Source organism: Manacus vitellinus, unplaced genomic scaffold, assembly GCF_001715985.3.
Source record: "Manacus vitellinus isolate BGI_N305 unplaced genomic scaffold, ASM171598v3 scaffold_52_pilon, whole genome shotgun sequence".
Classification (NCBI taxonomy): domain Eukaryota; kingdom Metazoa; phylum Chordata; class Aves; order Passeriformes; family Pipridae; genus Manacus; species Manacus vitellinus.
In genome coordinates, this window is record NW_021940628.1 from 2,001,395 (window position 1) to 2,023,061 (window position 21,667).

Sequence of the window (21,667 nt, forward strand, 5' to 3'; positions counted from 1 at the left end):
ACAGCACTGCTCTGTCTCTGACGCTCCAATATCCTCCGGGGTGGTTTTAGGGAAGACATTCCTCACCCTCCCATATGTTCCACCTGATACCCAATTCATCCACTGAAAAACCTCTTGGCTTGGTGTGTCTTACTTCCCATCTCACTTACCTTCTTTTCTAAGCATTCTGCAAATTTCAGCTGCTTCAACAGCTTCTTCTGCTTGTTGCTGAAGCGATTGTCCTGCTCTGCACTGGTTCCCTGGAGCACAGGAAACAACAGGTTCAGCCTGTAGGACATTCAACCACTCTCCAAGGATTATTTCCCCACATATCTGCACTGGATAGAGCACAGCAGCACCAGTGAAGCCATCCTGTAAGTCCTCTTTTTTTTTTTTTTTAATTATTTCAGGCAAAATAAGCCTTTCCAGGTGTGTTCAGCACAACAGCCTTTCCCTGCTGCTCAGGGGTTTGAGGTGGGCAGCTGCTGAGCCCCACAGTGACACCTCAGTCATAACCCCCCCCCGGAAAACTGCTCACAAATTAAAGTACAGGAGTCTCAAACTGCCAGGAAAAGGGTTTGTGCTGGAATGCACAAACTTCCCAAAAGGAATAAAGTCTTTTTCCTCATTCCAGGAACAGAAATGTCCTATTTGCTTACAGTGATTATCTCTGAAACCTCTGGGTGACTTGTCTGGGGCAAACCACCCCCCTGGGAGCCAGAAGGGTACAAAGAATACTCTTTTATTGATCCTCCTCTGTTAAAAGTTGACCAACTCATTCCACTTGCATGGACAGACACTGCAGGTTAATTCATTTGGAAGGGAAAGGCCTGGAAGTTCAGTTCTGGAAAACTTACTTGTAGAGAAGTCAACAGAACCAGACAGGAATAAGAGGAAGTGCAGAGCTACAGCCAAACCCTGATGGGCTGTTAAAAGATTCAGAACAAACCCACAGCCTGGGAAGTTTATTCAGGAAAACAACGTGACTGATGGAAAACATGGAATTTAATCCATGCCATTCCCTGGGCCTGGAGGAAGGGGCTCAGCACCAGCAATAACAGCAGCTGTCAATGAACCAAATGATAACAAAGAAGAAAAAAACTCGAAATTCTAAGCTCTTCAACCACTTTGGTCAGAAAGCACCTGGAATGAGCAACATGACATGCTGCAAAGTCAACACACATGGAAAGGGAACAAACTCCTGACATTCCCATTTGCTATTGCAGACCATGGGAATCCTAAAGACTGCCTGTGGCACAGGCACTTAACAGGATTAAGCCTGTTTAAAACTCTTTATAGTATCTGCAGTCTGCTGTGTGGCTCAGAACAAACACAGCACTTGCCAGTTCACCCAGCAATTCAATGTTCTTTTTGGGTTTTGTTTTTTTTTTTCAATTCTTTCACAACCCAGAAAGGAAGTTTTTTGTACCCTGTTTCTAACACAGGTAAGAGGCAAAGGGAACCAAAGGGACAGAATAGAAGGGTTACAGGAATTTAAACACAGAGACAAAACAGTTTGCACTGAAACTTCACACACGTGTGAAGAACTGAAAGAACTATTAATAGGAGCTTTCTTGAGACAGGGAGTCCAAACTGCTGCTCTGCTGCACTTGTGTCATTTCACAAGAACTTTGGTTCCTCCAGGACCCAGACTAAAGCCAGAACACTGTTCACAGCCCCAGTTCAGTGCCACGTTGCTTCTGCTTCTATAAAACATCACCTTCACAGGCCAGTTTAAAAGAATGTTAGATTTCTAATTCAGTGTTTTCAGCCCCAGTAATTGTGCTGTCAATTACAACCACTTGGTTTGCAAACTTTGTAACAACTGCGCTGGAACAAGTGCAGATTTAACTCGTAGTTATTTTTCTCAATGGAGAAAACTGAATGGAGGGAAGGGTTATGTGTGTGCCATGTTTTGAAAGCCTCCTAGTTGCAGAAATTGAAAAGAACAAGTGAATGAATCTTGAAAATTTAAACTGGCTTTCAAAATTACCAGAGAAAACCAAAACTAAGGTCGTTCCAATGGAAGAAAAAGCTGAAAAGAAGGAGGCATTAAACCCAGGCAGGTTTAATGGCCTCTGCAGAAAATGCAGCATAGCTGCAATGGAGAGACAAAACTCAATGATTAAAATAAGATATCAAAGTTAAGAATAAGGCATAACTTCGTTTTGCCATGAATACACTTAACAACCTTAAAAATCCCTCTCTAAAAAAAAAAAAAAAAAAAAGGGGCAGGTTTGTTTGGTCGCTTCGAACGCGGACACAGCAGAATGTGGTCAGCGCAGAGCGGGGCTCGCTCCCCGCGGCCTCCCGGCCCGGTCCCCCCTCCCACAGTCCGGGGGGCTTGGGGGTCGCAGCCGTGACACGGCCCCGCGTGGGTCGGGCCCTGAGACCGGGGACGGCCAAGGAGCTTCCCCGCTGGAAGGAGAGTCCTCCCAGCGACAATCCTGCCGGCGAGGATCCTCTCAGCCCCGATTCTTTCCTCCGCCCGCCGCTCCCCTCACGCTCCCGCCCGGGCCGCGCCGCCGCCATTTTCTCCGCGCGCGAGGAGCCTGCGCAGGGCGCGGGGAGGAGGAGGGGGGGGAGGGTGCTCGGCCGCGCGCGGAAGCAGCGCGGCCCCAGCGCGCTCACGCAGCGGGCTCGCCTGTCCCCTCCCCGCGCCCGTGGCGGCGGCCGCAGCGCAGCCGCCCTCAGGCCTCGCGGGGGCCCCGCACTTACGCCGGAAGAACCCGGCGTCCATCTTGGCTCCTCCGCCTCCTCCCGGCCGCGGGCAGCGCGCTGCCGTCCCGGCGTGCACCGCGCGCCCCCCAGCCGCGCCGGGGGAGGAAGAAGGGGCGGGGAGGGAGAGCGCGAGGGAAGGGGCGGGCCACAAGCCGCCTGCCCATTGGTTGGAGGGTCGACGGGGCAATCAGAAGGCGTTCCGCGGCGCCGCGCGCGCGCCGGGGGTGCTGCGTGTGTGAATGTCTGTGACTCCTGCTCTCGCGAGATGTTGACACGCGCGCTGGTTGCGACGCCGGAGTCTCGCGAGATCTCGCGTGCCCTCGCGGGGCCCGTGACTACCCGCGCAGCATGGCGGCGGACGGTTCGTGAGGGCGCAGCGGCTCGGCCCGCGGGAACAAGCCCCCGGACCGACACGGCGGGGGGTTCGCGACGGAAAACGGGGCTCTGCAGCCGTCACAGAATGCGGAATGGTTGGGTTGAAAGGCATCTGGAGATCACACAGTCAGAGGCAGGGTCCCTGGAGCAGGTGACACAGGAACGCGCCCAGGTGGGTCTGGAATGTCTCCAGAGAGGGAGACTCCACGCCCTCCCTGGGCAGCCTCTACCACCTCCACGGAAAGAAGTTCTGCCTCATGTTGAGGTGGAACTTGTTATGTTTTGCTTTATGTCCATTACTTCTCGTCCTGTCATTGGGCACCATTGAAAAGAATCTGGGACCATCCTGTGACACCCCTTGGAGATATCTGTGTGGATTGATGAGATATTTGTACGGATTTATGGGTCCCCTCTCAACCTTCCCTCCTCCAGACTGACCAGGCCCAGCTCTCGTGGTGTCTCTCATCCCAGAGATGCTCCAGACCCCAAATCATCTCTGCAGCCTCCACTGGACCCTCCTCAGCACCTCCTTGTCCTTCTTGTCCTGAGGAGCCCAAAACTGGACAGAGACACTGCTGTGAGAGTTCTCTCCCCACACCTCAGGCATCAGTGTCCAGGACAGCAAACTGGTGTGACTGGTGCCAGCACAAACTGGTGTGACTGGTGCAGGTCACACAAATGTGACCTGCTGAAAGATGTGGGAGTAAAGTTACACCTCACTGAGGTCAATACAAATTTACCCACAGTGACAGCCTTGGGTTTTATCCAAGAGTAACTCCTATGTCCTTCATCTTTAATAAGGATAGTTTGCTTTAAATAAAAAATTATTAATAATAATTAATAAATAAAATAAATTGCTACTCAAAGCACCACAGCTACTTCCTGCTTCAGCAGCAGCCATGTGAGAGACACGTGGGTTTATGGTTGTGTTTTTGGGAGATAAATTGTTATGGGACTCGGGAATAAAACCCAAAGAACATTCTTGTATTTTTTTCTGCTTAGACCTGCCATGATCTGTGCTTTGCACGGCCAAAGCTGGAGGAGTTCTGGGCTCAGCTGCTCCAGCACGGTGGATTGAGGGGAAGGAGGACTGGGATGGGGGTCAAGGTGGTGTCAGGAATTCAGTTGTCAGCTAAACTTGGAATTGCTTTGTGGTTTTGTTGGGAAAGGCGAGTTCCAGGCGGCCGGGAGGGAGGAGGACACTAGGTGGAGCTCCGTGCTCTCTGCTGGGGTGTGAGGATGAAGGTGAGGGGTGAGAGCTGCCGCCCTGCAGGAGTTTTGGGGTCGGGACTTACCCAGCAGTGCAAAATTAAACATTTTACCAGCGTATTTGCATCTCTTGAAGTGCCAGCTGTGAGACTGAAGGACCCGACCTGCTGAAGGTACTCCAGAAGACTTTTAGGAGCAAAAAAAAAACCCCACCACTGATTCTTGCAAGACCAGCTCTTAACTCTGACCATCGAAAAAACTTGTGGTGATATTTTTTCCTCTGCCCTGCGGCCCCAATGTCCTCGTTGTCGCTGCTGAACCAAAGCACAGAGCAAGGGGCTGGAAATGTTGCTTGTTCCTCCCAGGGAGAAAGGCACTGGGGCCACGAGTGCCCAAATCTTGTTAATTTGCAGAGTTTCATGGATAATCTCCAGCGAGTCTTGTGTGGATCACGATTAAAGTGTTGCACTCACACTGCCTGTTCTCTCCACACTTTTCAGTGTTTCTTTAACCAGCTGGTTCCCCTGGGGGCAGGAGAGCAGCAGGGGCAGCTGAAAGGGGGGTTTTCCCAAAATCTGGGCCTTTGGGAGTGGAATCAGGGAGCCCAGATGGGGCAGGTCGAGTCAGCACTGAGGCAGCACAGGGAGAGCGTGGGATTGTTCCTGGAAAACTTAAATCCACAGCAAATTACACAAGTGGAAATACAGGGTTTTTTTTGTTTCTTAGGAAGGTGATTTTGCTTGCTCAGCACAAGCTGCCAGGAGGGGATGGTGGGGGCCTCCCAGGATGGGCCAATACGAGGCAAATTTTCCCTGGGATTGGAATTTTCTCGATTGAGCAAATGCTGGTGAGGCCAAAGCAGTGACTCTCCTGCCAGGAACAGCAATTCTACAAAAGCAGAGTTGCTCACAGTAGCTCTGCTTATTCTGCTCGTGAACTTCAGTGGTTTGAAATGAAGTAAATGGAAAGTAAACAAAATTTGCTAGAAGTAGGGCTGGCTGGTGATGTTGAACATAACAGTGGGATGGGGCTTATCTTTCCTAAAGGTCTTGGTTTCAATACATGCCCAGAGAACATCCTTAGCTGATCAGAGATAGCAACACAAGGTCAACTCCTTCATATTTTTTAGGAAAAAAATTAGATTTGCATCTGCTGTCCCTTCTGAATGATTAAATCAATCACCCCTGCCACAAAAAATAAGAGAACTAGGACAAGTAAAATATTTACAGCGAGATTCAGAAACTTCACAAGCAGCTGTCTCAATATTTAGCTTGGAATTCAAACCCTGCTCCAGTTTCAGGCAAAAAAAAAAAAAATATTGCAAAGTGATTGAATTTAGTTTCTGCACAAAAAAACCAAAAACAAAAACCAAACCCCAAACCAACAAACCACCAGTTAGTAAAAGTGACCTGTTCAAGAGGTGGCTTCTTGGAAAAAATATATAAAAAATAGATCAAGTTGCCCCCCAGTCCCTCCCCACCCTCCCCTGAGGACGGGGGGATTCAGGGATGTACCTGTTGGTGACGTGTTGGGAAGAAGCTGCAGGACAAAAAGCTCTAAAGCTGGAGGTTCTCTGATCAGTTCAGTCAGACAGCAGGAACTTCTCCCTCTGTCCAGCCATTCCAGTGAGTGATTCCATAAAATTTGTGTCAGGGAGTGGAGCTGTTCCCCAGAGCCTCATGTCCTTCCCTTTAAGACAAGGTTTAACTCCTCAACTCCTTCCTAAACTCCTTCCTGCCTCTGTCAGCCCATTGGGGGCTGCTCTGACACACCCTCAGACAATCAGCCACTGATTGACAATGCTGCTCTGTGTTCCCACTCAGTGGGCTGTGAATATCCCTGGGAATTCCTTTGTGGCATTGCTGTACACCCACAACCATCACACTCACAAAACAACATCGTTTTTCTCAGTTCCTTTCTAGGATAAAAAAATTTCTAAAAATAGTTGGAGCCCGGACTGCACCAGAGAACAAAGCCTTGCAGGGGGTGAGTGGCACACTGGGGCTCTGCAAAGCCTCACTTGCTTTATAAAAGATTATTCCTCCTATTTCCAGGGTTATTTTTCCAATTAAAGAACTCACATTTTGTGCAAGACAAAACATTCTCAGGCAGCTCCAGCCCCGGACCTGAAGCGATTCTCGAGAGTGAAAACCCTCAGACACCCAAGCTCCTTTGGAAATGGAGAGTTACATGGTTTATAGAAATAGTTTAAACATACTTGCAAATAAAAAGTACCCTTTTATCTCAACCCATACACATGTGGGCTTAGAAACACGACAGGTGGGTAACGATAAATACAATTCTGATGCTTCCTGTGCCATCCATCGTGTGTAAAACACACCACAAACCTGTGCCATGTAATTCACAACAAACCCAGGTCCCACCTGAGTTGTGGCACGTCCAGATTTCTCTTCCTGTTTACCAGCAGGGCAGAGAAAGTTCAACTCTGAGCCAGCAAAAGCTCCACAAAATCTGAGCTGGCGCCTTCTCACTTCATCCGCTCTCCCCACACCCCGGGCTCTGATGATTCCTGTGCCTCCACCAGCTGATTTCAGCCACAGGAAGAGTGTCCAGACCTCTCATTTTTCCTCTCAAAGAGAGAAATCAGGATTAATTACAATCCAAAGGCAAAACAACAGCCTGTTGTTGTTCCAAAAGCTTTGCTGAGGAGCCCCAGGTCCGTGTGAGCGACAGTTCCACCTCTTGCTGCGGGGAGGACGAGTGTTCCCGGTTACCTGTCGTGCAGGTGGATGTCCACAGGGATGAAGGTCACCGTGGGGGGCTGGCACAGGCTGTTGTGCCCCAGAGGAGGTGGCATCGCTGCCTTGGGGGGTTTGGGTTCCAGCTCCCGCCTCACCCGCATGCGCCTGCAGAGGGAACGGGACCGTCAGCGGGGTCGGTGCTCCCCTGGGAGGGCTGGGGAGGTTCCCCCAGAGCCAGGTTACATTGTACAGTTATTTGAAAGTCAGTAAAAGCCAGGATTTCATCCCAAAGAATCAACAGAGGGAGTGCAGAGCTACAGCCGAACCCTGATGGGCTGTTAAGGATTCAGAGCAAACCCACGGCCTGGGAAGTTTATTCAGGAAAACAACGTGACTGATGGAAAACATGGAATTTAATCCATGTCATTCCCTGGGCCTGGAGGAAGGGGCTCAGCACCAGCAATAACAGCAGCTGTCAATGAACCAAATGATAACAAAGAAGAAAAAACCTCAAAGTTCTGAGCTCCCCAGCCACTTTGGTCAGAAAGCACCCGGAATGAGCAACATGACACGCTGCAAAGTCATCACACATGGAAAGGGAACAAACTACTGACACTCCCATTTGCTATTGCAGACCATGGGAATCCTAAAGACTGCCTGTGGCACAGGCACTTAGCAGGATTAAGCCTGTTTAAAACTCTTTATAGTATCTGCAGTCTGCTGTGTGGCTCAGAACAAACACAACACTTGCCAGTTCACCCAGCAATTTAATGTTCTTTTTTGAATTTTTTTTTCAATTTCTTTTTTTAATTTCATCCCAAAGGAACCAAGTGGCAAGTCAGTGCTTCCAGAGCATGAGAAGTGAGAAATCAAGCTCCCCTCTGGCAGCTTTGCTGCACGCTCAGACCTTCCCTGCATCCACAGGAATCCCTAAAAAGAGCTTCCCCATGAAGGAATTCTGCTTCCTAACAACCCAGTCACAGAGCACTGACTGGGAGAATCAGGACACTTCCAGCAGCACACTGAGGTTTAGATTCTTCTGGAAACTGTCAACAACAAATCCTGAAGTGCTCTGCTGGCTGAGAGAGGGGACTTTGGTCCATTTTGATGAACACAGAACTTGGCCACCTACCTGTTGTATGTTTTCAAGGTGAGCAGAACCACTGTAAAAATGATGATCACCCCTACCACGATGGCAGCAACTATTGCTCCAGAACCTGGGAGGGAAACAGGGGAGGGGAAAAAACAACCCCTTATTTACAAAGTTGTCACCGTACTCTTTGAAGTTTGGTAAGAACAAAGGTCCACTTAAAAAATAAAATAATAAAATAAAAAAAAAGCCACCAGCCCATTCCTTTTCTTACTTTGGTAGAGACTTTGTTCTTGAGACTTTGTGGTCACGTTCCCTGAGAGCTGGGTGTTGTTGCTCAGTGGCGTGGCCGTCGTCATCTTGATTCAGCTGCAGGGGGAAACAGGGCAGTGAGCTCATAAAACACTAATGAAATATCAACCCAAGTTTGACAGTGGTGATTAGGCAACTGTCCAGTAAAGGGTCAGAACCTACTAAGTCAGGGTTCACTGAGCTGGGGTTCTTAATGTTTTCACTGTGGTGAAAATCTGGAATGGAAATTTCGCCCCAATCTTGAGCAGTTTGTTTTAAAATATCCCCTGTTCGGTATTAAAAGGATAAAATAAGACATAAACACAACAGTGCATTGTTGCTGTGTACCATTGCTGTTTGGAATAATGGGTATTTTAAAAGCTTTAGGATTTTTAGATTATCATCTCAGGCTGAGATACAAGTGTGGGGGATTCTGCACCCAGAATTCAGCAACGTGTCTTGAGGGAAGGGGAAAAGTCAGCACAGAAAGGTTTAAAAACTCCATTCTAAAATAGAATTTAGAGTAGTTTCATTCATCCCATGTGAGGAAGCCTGATTTGAAGCTCCAGAAGTTCCATGGCAAACAAGAGCCATCCCAGGACAGGGTCACTGCTGTGACAGAGGGTTGGTGTGAGTTCAGCCCAGCACCTCCCTCACCCTGCTGTCACCTCAACTCTGTTGTTGGAAGTGGACAAGCTTCCAAGTGGACAGCTGAAAATATGCCTGTTCCTGGGTTTGAGTAAAACTAGATCTAGAAAAAGCAGTCTGGATGTTTACTGGCTTTATAAGCCTTTTCCAAATGTTTTCTCAGTGCACCTGGTAACCTGAGCCATTAAAGGGCTCCTTCAGCCTGAGGGAGGTGTGAGCACCACTTCCAACAGCCCTCTGGAACCACTTCAGCTCCCAGCTCCACTCCAGCTATCCTTTGAAAAGTACATTATTCTTCAACACTCCATATGGAATTGAGTTTCCCATTTCAGATGCTTCCCAGTACAACCAGGCAGGGCTCTGTTATACTCCACTGGGATATTGTGGCATGTTCTTGGTGCAGGTAATTTTGCACAGCACAAGACACACGACAGCCAGGAATAATTCAGGGGATGGAAATCAGCTGGTAAGAAAAATAACTGGGAATCTGACAGGCAGCCTGCCCTCCCTTCCCCCTGCTGAGGCTTTCCCAAAGGTTTCTGCAAAGCAGCCTCTACCCAACACCACACAGGGTGGCAGGCACAGATTTGGGAGGCAGGAGGACACAGTGGGATGGACAGGGACAGGCAGGGGGTTGTCTGGGGAGGGCACCAGCTGAGTCAACACACGGTGTGTCCTTGGGAGGCTCCGTGGCAGGAATGAGAGGGATCAAGGACCAGCAGGAAGGGAAGCAGTCAGGGTTTGCCTGGGGATGTGGGATCAGGACTGCAAGCTCCATTTCACCAAATACTTCAATCCCCCAAAGGTAAAAAGTCTGGGTTTCTTCTTTTAATCTAAACCCCCAAAATAACTCTGTCCTGAGCCTGTGACTGGGTCCTTCTCCTCTGGCTGAATGATGCCTTTGTTCAGCCCAGGCCACGTTAATTCAGCAGCACGAACAGCAGCTGCACATCTTTCAACACGGAAATATTTTGTGTTCAGAGCTTGCCCAGCCTTGTGGTGCAGCACAGGGAAAGGGTTCACACACACCTGGGGGCACCTGAGAGGTACCAGAGCTCAGGGAAGAGCTGTCCCTGCCCCTCCCCAGCACTCAGAACTGTGGGGATGGGGGTTGTACACTGGCAGCAAAGGCTGAAGAGCCTCTCCGTCCCTCTGCAGGCTGGGGAAAGCTGGGCACGGGCAAAATTCAGAAAAAAACACACCCAACTGTCACCTTGTGGCTCCTGACCACAAGAGCTCAAACCCCAGGCTCACAGGAGTGTTCTGCCCCTCCTCTGGCTGCTAAAATAAAAACCCCCAAATAAAGAAGGCTGAATAGTTTGATATTAGGTCATGTAATACTCCTGCTTCCTACCTTCCACCTGGTTCAAACCACCTTGAGAAGGGTTGAGCTGTTTGTGCATGAGTCACCCAAACCCAAAGGATTTTTATTGTCAGTGAAACCTCCTGTTTACGAAAAGGATTAATTGATCTGCCAGGGTGGGAACAAACAATTGGAAAAATGCATCAGGTCAGGGTTTTTCTCAATGGTGCAGCAAGTCAAGAGGTCCAAGGCCTGTGTCTCCAAGGTCTGTGTCTCCAGCCAGGGCAGGAGGGGCCTGTCCTTTACCTGCAGCAAGTCCCTGCCCCGTGAATCAGCAGGTTCCACCTGACCAAGCCCCTGCTGCAAGACTCAGGGACCCAGCAAAGCCTAGCAAAATCCCTGGGAACCCACTGCTTTTGGGGCATTGCAGCCTGGCCCCCACTCTGTATGGGAAAGCACATGGAAAGTCTGGAGTGCTGGACAAAAGCCGTTCAGCAGGGGAGGAGAAATGGACTTTGATACAGCAATCACAGGACATTCCTTCTCCATGACACACTGCTGCACTTCCCCCTGTGCACACACACCTGCCTGGCCTTTGAGAGCCTCTAACTCACCCAGCCTGGGGGTGGAGGCTCACACTGCTGGTCGTTTTACAGAGCTGCAAATGTTTCCATAAAGTTCAGCCTCGGGCCCGTTTCCATGTAAAACACCTTGGCAGACACAGTGTGTGGGTTGTTTTGGCCCGTGGGAGCGATGCCCCCGGTGGTACAGCCCTCCTGCCCCCCCTGCCCTGCCCAATTTCAGCTGGGGGGGCCCCCCTGCTCCTTCAGGAGGGGCTGGGGATCAGAGCTCACCCATCAGCAGCTCCTGCACGATTACAGGAGAGGGGGGACAGGGAACAGAGGACTCTGTTTGAGTCTTTATCCAGGAGAGCTGGGCTTGGAGAACCAACTCCCTGCCAGGGAAGGCAGGTGCTGGTGAGGAATGCACCCAAATTCAGTGCTTGGCCACCTAGAAAAAGGTGGGGTTTGCATCCAGCACCTTCCCAGCATCACTGGGAACATCAGCAGGGATTGGGATTTCAGACTGAGATAAAAACACCACGTGCTTCAGTGGGACCTGAATGTGCCCAGATCCACCCTGAGGGGCTCTAAAGAGGGAGGAAGGAGGGAAAGCAACCCCGAGTTCCAACTGCTGGGGGGCAGCTGGGGCAGAGCTGTGGCCTCAAGGGAACAACCCCTGTCTGTGCGAGCCCCTTCGTGCCCCCACGTCAGAGCAGCACCTTCGTGTGCTTGTCTCGGGGTCTGGCACGAGCTCCCCAGGTTCAGCTGTTGTTAAAACACACATTAAAAGCTTTCCATTTCCTTGCCAGGCCAGAGAAAGTTTTCTGCAAACTGCAGCAGCTCTGTGCAGCAGCAGCACCAAGGAGGGGAGCTCAGTCACCCTCCCTGGCTCGTGTGGTGAGAGGGGCTCAAACCCCTCAGCTCACACAGGTGACAGGAGCTGATTCTCCCCAAATCCCTGGGGAGAAACCCCCTCATTTCCAGAGCCACACCTGGGAATATGAACCCAACAGACTTTTGTCCCTGACTTGCCCAGGAGCAGTGCCTGAACGAGGCTGTGAACTGCACATTTCCCAGTTCTAATCCTCTTTTTTTTTGCGTTAAAATTCTGGGCCACACACATTTTCCCTCTCCCTCTGGGTGAATGGACTTATTCATGGGAACGACAGCAACTCCACCATGTGCACCAAAGTGCATTCAGACCCTAAAAAACCACCCCAGACCCTTCAGGGTAGGGCTGCCCATGCAGGCAAGCCAGGATGTGGAAGCAAAACAAGCCAGAGGTATTTTCCCACTGGTTACAGGCCAGGATCTGAGGCACACTGGGATCAGAAGGCTTGTGAAATATCCAACAGAACCAGGGTTTGAAGTTAGAATGGAAAAAAACCCCAGCAAGCACCACCACCCTGCTGGAGCTCCTGCAGCTCAGGGCCTGGGCACAGAACTGCCCAGGGGGGGCTGCTGGGCTGGGCTCAGATGCCTGTTCTTAATTTTTGTGCCTTTTAAACAGCCCAAATCACCCCTTTTCCCCCTGACAAATATCATATGTGTCACCTAGAGCTTCCCACCCTGGACCCAGGCAGGATTTACTGCTTGTCTGAGCTTCCAGGCAGGAAGCTGGGATGCATAAAACCCCCTCCCCATCCAGAAATGCCAAACAGACCCGAATTTTTCAAACTAATACATCATCCAAGAGAAAAAGGGTCTGTTTAACCTGCTGTGGTTACTTAGTGAGGTCCTTAAAAGACATTTGCAATAAATCATTTGGTCCCGTGGCTGCATTTGCAGGAGGTGGAATTACTTCATTATTTAGGTCCAAAATAATTCATGAAGAGGAAATGGAATAAGATTTTAAACCCAAATTCCCATTTACATGCACTGCACAGATGATACATCAAGAGAGAGCTGGGAGCAAATTTGAAGCTTATTCCTGAAAGAAATGCTAGAGGTTGTCTTTTGTTGGCAGCTTTTTGAAATGATTATTAGAAAGCTCTCATTCTACATTTTTAGCCTATGACTCTACACACAGGCACCAAATTAACCAACTCCAAGTGGTGTAACCAAGAGCTGGCAAATGGGAACTCTCATGGGGTCCAACTCACTATAACAAAGAGGAGAAGATGCAATGATCTGTTTTGGGGAGAAGAGATTCCTGTCCAACAACACTGAGCCGTGTCTCCAGCCATATTCCTTAGGAATCCTTAAGGGTTCAGTCACCCCTGCACAGATTCAGTAGCTCAGATCACGGCTGCTCATCTGGAAATCTGGGATACACCCCCCCTGCAGCAAGTCCTGTGCCTTCTGGAAGGGATTGGAGGCACTTCCACACTACCAGATGGGTTTGGATACACCAGCACATCCCAGAAATGCAGCTCCTGTGCTGGAGGCAGCTCATGAGCAGACAATTCAGTCAGGGAAGTCACCAGGAGGGAGAGAATTCCCTGTACAGAACAAGGCCCGAGGCTGATTCCCAGCTCATCCAGACTCAGCAGGAGCTGGGAGATCATTCCCTGCTCAAAGAGATTCACAGAACCATATCTGTGAGCAGCAGCTCCCACCAGTGCCTGCAGCACAATTAACCTGGGATTTGGGAATGAAAAACGGGGTCTGGTGGGTTACAAGACCCACCACAGCAACGGGGGAAGAAAATCCACCTGCACTCATGCCTGTGAAGGTGATGGTGGTTAGAGCAGGTACAAAGCATCACAGGAGCCCCAAAACATGACACAGGAGCCCCAAAACCATGACACAACCCAGACTTTTTTGCTTGCAGCAAGGTGGTTCTGCCCATTGCTCACATCCCACGCTCTGGGAGAGTTCCTGGGAATGCTCATCAGGTGGGGGGCACGGGAGGGAAGGACGTGTAATCAGCAGTTAAACATTACCCAGAGAAAAAAACTGATTCAGAGAGGAGAAAAATGCCTCCAGGCACCTGTAGGAATCTCTCAAGGCGGGAAGGGCTCCTGGGGGATGGTCAGTGAGACTCAAGGGGACAAATGTTGGAGACCATCAGTGTGGGCACTCAAACGGAAAGCAAGAGGATTAATCCGAGCTGAGCCCTCAGTTAGAGCCTGGCAGGGGTCAGTGGCATCGTGCCAAGCACCCCCAAATCCCACCACCCAATAGTTTATCTCTGCTGTTCAAAGAAGTTCCAGCCAAGTGCCTGTTGGTGGCAAGTTCTGGACAAATAAAGCACAAAAACATCCATGAGGACATTTCTCACAGCGGAAAGTCAACCCTGCTTGGAGCATGTAACCACCTAGAAAAGGCCCTGACAGTGCCCTGGAAAATTCCCCACAGCTTTTCAGATTGCTGGAGGAGAGAGTTTTAAAAAAAAAAAACAACACTGCAGAGTCAGCAATGTGTTTGCAGAAGTGCTTCCCAGGCTCTGGATCTGCCATTTCCCGAGCAGCTGGAGCAGCTCAGGAGGTTGGGGAAATCCTCTCTCACCTGCCATTTTCCACCAGAGCATCTGCTTTACTCCAGGCAAACCCCATAAATGCTCCACAGCAGGAGGGAGGGGGTCAGGGCTGAATTTGGAGCTCCCCCACCCCGAGCTGTGTTTCCTTTGGAGAGTGGATTGGCACAAACACGCGTGACCCCACACTGCTCCTGTGGGCTGCCTTTCCTAAAGACAGGCACATCTGCTGGGTTGAAGGTTTTGAGGCTTCCCTCACAGGCTGATATATCAAGAGGGAATTTGCCTTTCCAAGGGATTCTTTGGGTTTCTGCAGGAACACAGCAGAGCCTGTGTGATGCTCTGGGTTGGCACCGTGGGCAGCCCCCCGGGGCTGATTCATGGGCTCCTTCACCCTCCTCACCCCAAACACTGCCAAATCCCACCAAAGAGCACCTTCCCAGCCAGCCCACAGCTGAGTGGTGCAGTGCTGATGCTACATGGGATGAATGTGGGGGTGTGTTTGCCCCGGGGGCTGCCCCATCCTGTGGTACAGGCAGAGCCCCTTCCTGTGCCCTCCCACCCAGCCTGGCACTCGGAGCAGCTGCACCTTCAGCCTCGTGGCTGGGCAGGGGCATCCCTGGCTGGCATCTGCCCTGAGCACCTGACAGCAAGGGAGGACTCCAGGGCCTCTGGAATTGGGCTGTAACTTGGTTGCTCTGTGGAGGTGGTTGTGAAAACACTCAGCTGTGCGTGTCAGTGGGAAGGCGGGTGACTCAGACATCCCTGCAGCTCTTTCCCTGCTTTCCCTCCTCTGTGATCTCCATTCATGCCTCACATCATCCCTCCCTGCAAGAGGCCTGACCAGGGCTATAGGTTTGAGCTGCATTTCCTGGGGTTTGTGGCTCTCCAGGAAAGCAGCACAGTCACCCCCCACCACATTCCTTCCCTCTCCCAGTGCCCAACACCAGGCCAGGGCAGGGCTCACCCTCTGGCCCCAACCAAACCCCCTCCTGACACAGTGACCCTGATCCCAGCCTGGCATGAGGGCAGGGAGCCCAGGGTGTGGGATGTCACCCAGGGGAGCAGGGGCTGCTCTGGGCAGGCCCCAGCACCCCACAGGGTGTTCAGGATCGGGGGATTTGCCCTCAGAGCACAGGAGCTGCTGATCTGAGAGCCCTGGGTTGCCCGTGGGCACTAAATCCTGACTGATTCACTCTCCATTGCCACAGGTGAGGAGAAGAATTCAGTGTAACTGATAAAAGTCATGCTTGCAGGAGCAGCAGGCAGAGAGGAGCTGGGCTGGACAGGAAAGCTTCAGAAATTCCTGCCAACAAGGCAGCCAAGCCTCCTGCCAGCTGTGGGCCAGAGTTTGGGAGTGTTGTCCTTGCTCAGCAGCTCAGCCTGAGGTACAGCAGGCTCCCCAGCTGCTGGGCTGGACCTGCTGCAGCTGAAGCTCTTCAAGGACCAGAAAAATACAAATCCTGATCCTTTTGTGAGAACCTCTGAGAGCTTCACATCCTTCAGGGTTTTCTGTATTAAAAACTACAGAGAGACTCCTGGGTGGAGTACAGAGACTCCTGGATGGAATATCACACTGTCAGGGGGCAAGGTTAGATGGGATATTAGGAAAACACTCTTCCCTGTGAGGGTGGGGAGGCCCTGGCACAGGTTGCCCAGAGAAGCTGTGGCTGCCCCATCCCTGGAAGTGTCCAAGGCCAGGTTGGACAAGGTTTGGAGCAACCTGGGCTGGTGGAAGGTGTCCCTGCCCATGGTTAGAAGACGAACTTTAAGGTCCCTTCCCAACTCAAACCATTCTATGATATAAAGGCTCTGTATACACAACATAAGGAACTCTGTCTGCAGCAGGGAAATGCAGCTCCTTTCACTTTGCAAACAGCAGCACAGAAGCACTCACAGGATTTCTTGCACATGCCGACTTGTTGAATCAGTGAGGCACCTTCCCCTCTCCCAGGAACCCTTTAGACAAACACACAGGTGGTTGACACCTCATGTTTTCAGCCTGGGAATCCCTCAAGCCCAGCCTGGCACCCACAACCTGGTTACCTGTCCCCACAGAGAGACAATGACTGACAGGCTGTGGATTCACCGGTCCCTGCTCTGCCTTTGTCTCCTGGTTTGTAAACACTGAACGAAACCCTCCTGCCCAAACACTCCAGCCCAGCCCAGCGTATCACAGCAGTGAAATCTGTTTACAAAATGCTCTGCTTCCTTTAGCAAGGACTTCCTGGGGCATTAAATACATAAATTACCAAGAAAGACCAGAAATGGCCGTTTAAACCTGTCAGCAACTTCAGCATGTTGCCAAATAATGCAAGCACTGTAGTTCAGTGGAGTCACTCAGCGAGCTGTAACACAATGCTCTGAGCTTTCTAGTCCTTCTCCTGTTAAATATTACTTTGCCAGCCCTTTCCAGCCACTCGACAGATTAAAGAAAAAATAAAACCAAACCCACACACACACACAACAAAACCACAAACAAAAAAAACCGCCAACAAACCCTTATTTATAGCGCTGGGGTTGAATAAGTCAGGACCGGAGATCCAGCGTTTCCAGCGATGAAAGGACACCGCCAGCGAGGGAACAATCGCTCAACAGCCCCGCCGAGTTCTCTCCGGGGAGGGAACAACGCGCCAGCTCAGCCCCAGCCCCGTCCCTTCGAGGTTTCCAATTAATGGAACTGCTGCTCGAGCACCAGCCCAGCAGGGCGAGGGCATCTGCTCTCTGTTTCTCTGCGGCTCAGAGCTGCCCATGAAGAGCTCCGCGTTTGCCCGAGCACCAGCCCGGAGTAACCCCGCGCACAAACCCGGGGCAACCGCGCCCCGAGACGGGTGTTGGCACGGGCAGAAGGGCGCGAACGGGGAGGGGGAAACTGGTGGTAAATCAAGGGCGATTCCCCGCGCGGGGGGGAAATTGGGGTCATTCAGGAGGATGCCGCGGGTTACTCACGGAGGATGCCGCGGGTACTCACGGAGGAATCCTGCGGGTACTCACGGAGGATGGAGGATGCGGGCTCCTCGGGCGCGCTCCCGGCGGCCGCTCCGGCTCCTTCCCCCCGGCCGGCTCGCCCGCCGCCCTTGCCCGGCCCGGGACAGCCCGGGGACAGCCCGGTGCCGCTGTCGCTGCCGGCACAGCCCCGGCACGGCCCCGGCCCGGCCCCGCCGGCCGCAGGTGCCTCCCCGGGCCGCCCACCGGCCCGGCCCCCGGCGCCGCCCCGCGGGTTGCCCCCGGCACGGCTGGGAGGGGGTGGATGATGGAAGGCTCCGGGATACGATTCCCACCCCCCTCCCCAGCTCACAGCCAGAGCGCCGGAGGTTTGGGAACAGCCCGACTCCCGCGGCGCTTCAGTGCCCGAAGGACTTCCAGGCTCTCCGGGGGAAGGATCCCAAACGCGTCCGTCCCGGGTGGTTCTGGCCACTCGTCAGGATCCAGCTGGGAAGGAATCCTTGCCTTTAACCTGTGCTTCAACTTCTTTATCCTGCATTTCCCGCTAAAGAGAGGGGAAGAAGCGTGTGACCACAGTCCCTGTTGGGATTTTTCCTGTGGAAATCCCACTTATAAAAGGGATCTGCCCCCTGCCTAGACCTGATGCTGCTCCCCCGGGAAACCAGAAAACCACATGAACAAGCCACAGCCCTCAGTCCAGGCTCAGCTCGTGGTTTAGGGTTGTTGTGCAGATGTTTCTCCCCCTATCCCCCAGTTCAGCTTCCCCAGCTGCAACCAGAGCCACCCTCCCTGCAACAATCCATCCGAAAACACATGGATGGAACCTGCCCCTTACAAAGTCCTGCCTCCACATGCAAAGGCAGCAACAGGGGCATCCCAACTGCCCATGAACATTTGCAGTGGATTTCTTGGGAAGACCAGAGTACGGCACAGCCTGAAAAGTTGGGATGAGCAATGAGGAGCTTCCTTAATTCACAGCTCTCTGCTTCTTCCTGGGTGAGAAATGTTCACTCTGGGTCTGTGCATGATGATCTGCAGGTTCACCACATAAAGCACTTTGGGGAGCCATTGACAAAGATGTCAAATATAAACCTGAACTTGCACTTATAAACCTGAACTTGGATTTATAAACCTAAACCTGGATTTATAAACCTAAACTTGCCTTGGTGCCAGTCAGTGCTTGCACCAAAGAGAAAGCTACAGCCACACATCCCATTTGAGAAGCTGGTGCTCAAGTCCAAGTGAAGACTTAAAGAACAACCAGACCAGCACAGACCACCACAGGGAATGGGAACTCACCTCCTCCAGAAACTTCTGTGTTCCCAGCACGGGTCATGTTCAGTTTGGTGCCCACCATGGACTGGTTTCTACACTGCACCCCAAGCTGAACCCCAGAGAGGCTTTCTCACCAGAAACCACATCCAATTATTCAGCAATTTTCCTGTACAACTACAAAGACCCACATTAGTCACTTCCAGCTCAATCCTTTTGCCTCAATCCCTCCCTGTGCAGCTCCTTAAAACCAGAGACTGAAGTCTCAGCAGGGATTACTCACCAGTCATCCTTTCAAGGGAATAAACTTTGCTTGATTGGTTTCTTTTCAATTACTGCCTCATCCTGCACGAACAAGAAGGAACATGAGGCTCTCCTGGGAACAGGAGTGGTTTCCCAGCCACGTACCTTCCCTGGGCTGTATCTCTGGAGAGCACAAGGGGCTTCTTTCAACAGTGAGCAACCATCACTTGGAAGAGGTATGAATGCAAGTTAATGAAAGTAATTAATAACTCAATTTAAATAGTATAAGAAAGAAGGAACCAGCCTCTGTGACTGCTGGATGGATGTGGAAAGAAGAAAATGTTCTGTGTTGCTACCAAGCATTGGCTGGATGATGTTCCTCCCTTGCAGAGAGGCAAGTTCAAAGGAGAATTCAGATCTCCTGCTTCCCACTGCTTTGTCCTGAACAAGGACATTCCCTCTGGGACAGGTACCTGAGGAAAGACAGACCCCTTGCTTTAGAGAAACCCCCCCTGGAGCTTCTGTTCGAAGTCTCAGCCACGTGAGAAAACCAATCCAGAGGATCCCCCTGGGAGGAACTGGCACACAGCAATCCCAGCTGGAAGCAGCCCAGTGTCGTTGTTCCCAGGCACCACAGTGTGCTCAGCATCCTTTAAGCCATAAAACCCACCTGGATTTATGAGGTGCTGCCCCTGCCCTGACGCTCAGAAGGGTGTGAACATCCAAGGACGAGCTTGGTAAAGGCAAATGTGAGGCAGCAGAGAGGGAGGGTGGGACTTTCCCAAGTGTTTGCTTGGGAAGAAATCCCTCACCAGGTCCTGAATTTGTAGCCCTTTACCACTAGCTACAGTAATAAACCCACACGCTGGGTTTATACACCGTTAAATGTGTAAATACATATAAATGTTTATACACTGTTGTGTATAAACTGCTGCCAACACCAGTTACCCAGTTTACAGCTCCTCAGCCACCAATCCTGATCTATTCCTGTTAGAGGAGGACAAAAGGAGACACTGGGGTGCTCCAGAACAATCCTGACAGAGTCAGTGAATGCTGAAAGACGTAACAGGACTCTCAATTAACTACAAGGGCTGCTACAGCCTTGCAGAAGCCCTAAGGAAGATAAATTCCCCGAGTTTAATCATGGAGAAGGTCTGGACTCCTCCTGGAACACCAGGGCAGTTCACAGCACCACTGGTTACGTTTCCTGCACTGAGCAGGGCAGGGCCTGGGACTGTCTTAGTGAGAACAAAGAGAGAACAAAGGGAGAGCAGAGATATTGCAACAGACTGACCAGAAATTCCTTATTAGCGTCTGGAACTGTGTTGTGAAACCGGGACCTCAGCACTCTACACATCCCCACAGCCTCAAAAGCCATTCCCAGACAGCCCTGCAAGGGCTGGGGCTGAGCTGAGGGGACCCAGCAGGAGAGCACAGCCCAGGCCCTGACAGGGACACGGTCCTGCACAGGCACAAAGGACACACAATTTGGTATTTTGATATTTTATGTAACAGCAAACCAGGAGTGTCCTTCCCACTGCCTCACCCTGGGACTGCTGATAGCTGGGGTATGTTCAGTGCAGCAGGGAAATCAAACATTCCCTTCCACAAGCCTGAACACGCCAAGGTGTTAAAAATGTGAGAGCCCTCGTTCAGAGGAGGATTTTAACACATCAGGTAACACTGGAACACGGTGTGGTTTTAGTGGGACTCAGCACAAACACACCCTAAAGCTAAAATGCCCAAAAAAGCCCAAGGTCCCACCCATCCCTCCACTCAGACGGGCACATGGTAAGACACAACTCCAGTCCTGGTCTTTTTTAATTGAGATAAATCAAACAGAGCCTGTGAAACCTTCCTGGAGCTGAGTGTGAGGTCAGGGCCAGCCCTGTGTCACACCCCCTCGGGCTGCAGGGGCAATACCTACAGGAGAAGGAGTGTTTTATCCTGCTCTGCATTTTCTCCAAGGGAATGAGGCTTGGCTGGGGTCTCCTTCCACATTAAACACACACTGGACCATAAATCTCTCCTAGCAAGTTTTCCACTCAGAGCAGAGCAAGTAAACAAAGCCTGGCAAGATGAACATAACAATCTTCTGTTCTGGGCTAAATAATCCAAGAGCAGACAAAAATGGAAGTGAAACCTTTCAAGGAATAAATGAAGCAATAGGCATTTTATCCATGAGGCCTTTCCAGGGGAAGCAGTTCAGCAAAGAGGTAGAACGAGGAGTTGTAATCACAAGTTTGCAAAAAACAGGGCTTGTTCTCAGCTGTTGGGAAATAAAACCAAACCACCCTCAGCAACTGTAAATCCAGAAGACACAGGCCCAGAGAAACACCACACATTTCAGCTGCTTCTCCAGGAGGCTTTAAAGGGATCTGGGGTATTCATTTATACAAAGTGCAGGCTCGGAAAGGGCCGAGCTGGTGCCCCTGTGCCAGCCCTGCTGCTAAAAATAGCACCCAGCAGCAGGTCAGTGATTCAGAGAAACAGGTTCTGGTGGTTGTCACCCAGTCATGGCATGCAGTAAATAAAGCAGAGCTGGAGTTCATTCACTCCCAAGGCAGGGTGTCACCCTGGAGTGACCAGAGCCACTTCTGGTACCGACCCATGGCCAGCACTCACCTGCTCCTGATGTCCCCCAGGACAAAAGCCCATGGTTTAGTTTTGTGGATCAGTGCATCCCATATTATTTCTGCAAAGTCTGGCCCTTTCTCTCCAGTGGAAATGGGTCTTGGGAGATTTTTGGAAAGCAAGGAAATATTTCTCTTAATTGCAACAAAATCTTCGCAGAGCTCAGGACTGGCCCAAGTGTCAAACTCCCCTGAGGACTGACCTGGGCTGTGAGAGGCCCCCAAACCCACCAAAAACACCCTCAGTCCCTCCTGCAGCCCAGCAGCTCCCAGG

General features: G+C 51.2%; 2 protein-coding genes across 2 annotated transcripts in view; both read right to left on the reverse strand.

Moving 5' to 3' along the window:
- The window catches only part of SRRM1 (serine and arginine repetitive matrix 1), an 18,033-nt gene extending 15,243 nt beyond the window's left edge, over positions 1–2,790 (reverse strand). Inside the window, 2 exon segments of the mRNA XM_029963008.1 lie at positions 150–239; positions 2,698–2,790. The gene's annotated coding sequence lies outside the window, so the exon portion shown is untranslated.
- Positions 2,791–6,501: 3,711 nt separating this feature from the next.
- NCMAP (non-compact myelin associated protein) lies at positions 6,502–10,383 on the reverse strand. Its single transcript, XM_018081316.3, has 4 exons — positions 10,229–10,383; positions 8,351–8,445; positions 8,119–8,203; positions 6,502–7,151 (listed from the first exon to the last, which is right to left on the reverse strand). The coding sequence occupies exons 2-4, from the start codon at positions 8,433–8,435 to the stop codon at positions 7,016–7,018; spliced, it is 306 nt and encodes a 101-aa protein (XP_017936805.1). The 5' UTR covers positions 8,436–8,445; positions 10,229–10,383; the 3' UTR covers positions 6,502–7,015.
- Positions 10,384–21,667: the final 11,284 nt, after the last annotated feature.

What these genes read in the sequence shown, in the direction of transcription:
- NCMAP (XM_018081316.3), bottom strand. Translation starts at nt 8,435, where the DNA reads ATGACGACGGCCACGCCACTGAGCAACAACACCCAGCTCTCAGGGAAC. An exon ending in AGAACAAAGTCTCTACCAAA is followed by an intron (nt 8,204 to 8,350) that starts GTAAGAAAAGGA and finishes TTTCCCTCCCAG; the next exon opens with GTTCTGGAGCAATAGTTGCT. An exon ending in ACCTTGAAAACATACAACAG is followed by an intron (nt 7,152 to 8,118) that starts GTAGGTGGCCAA and finishes TTCCCTCTGCAG; the next exon opens with GCGCATGCGGGTGAGGCGGG.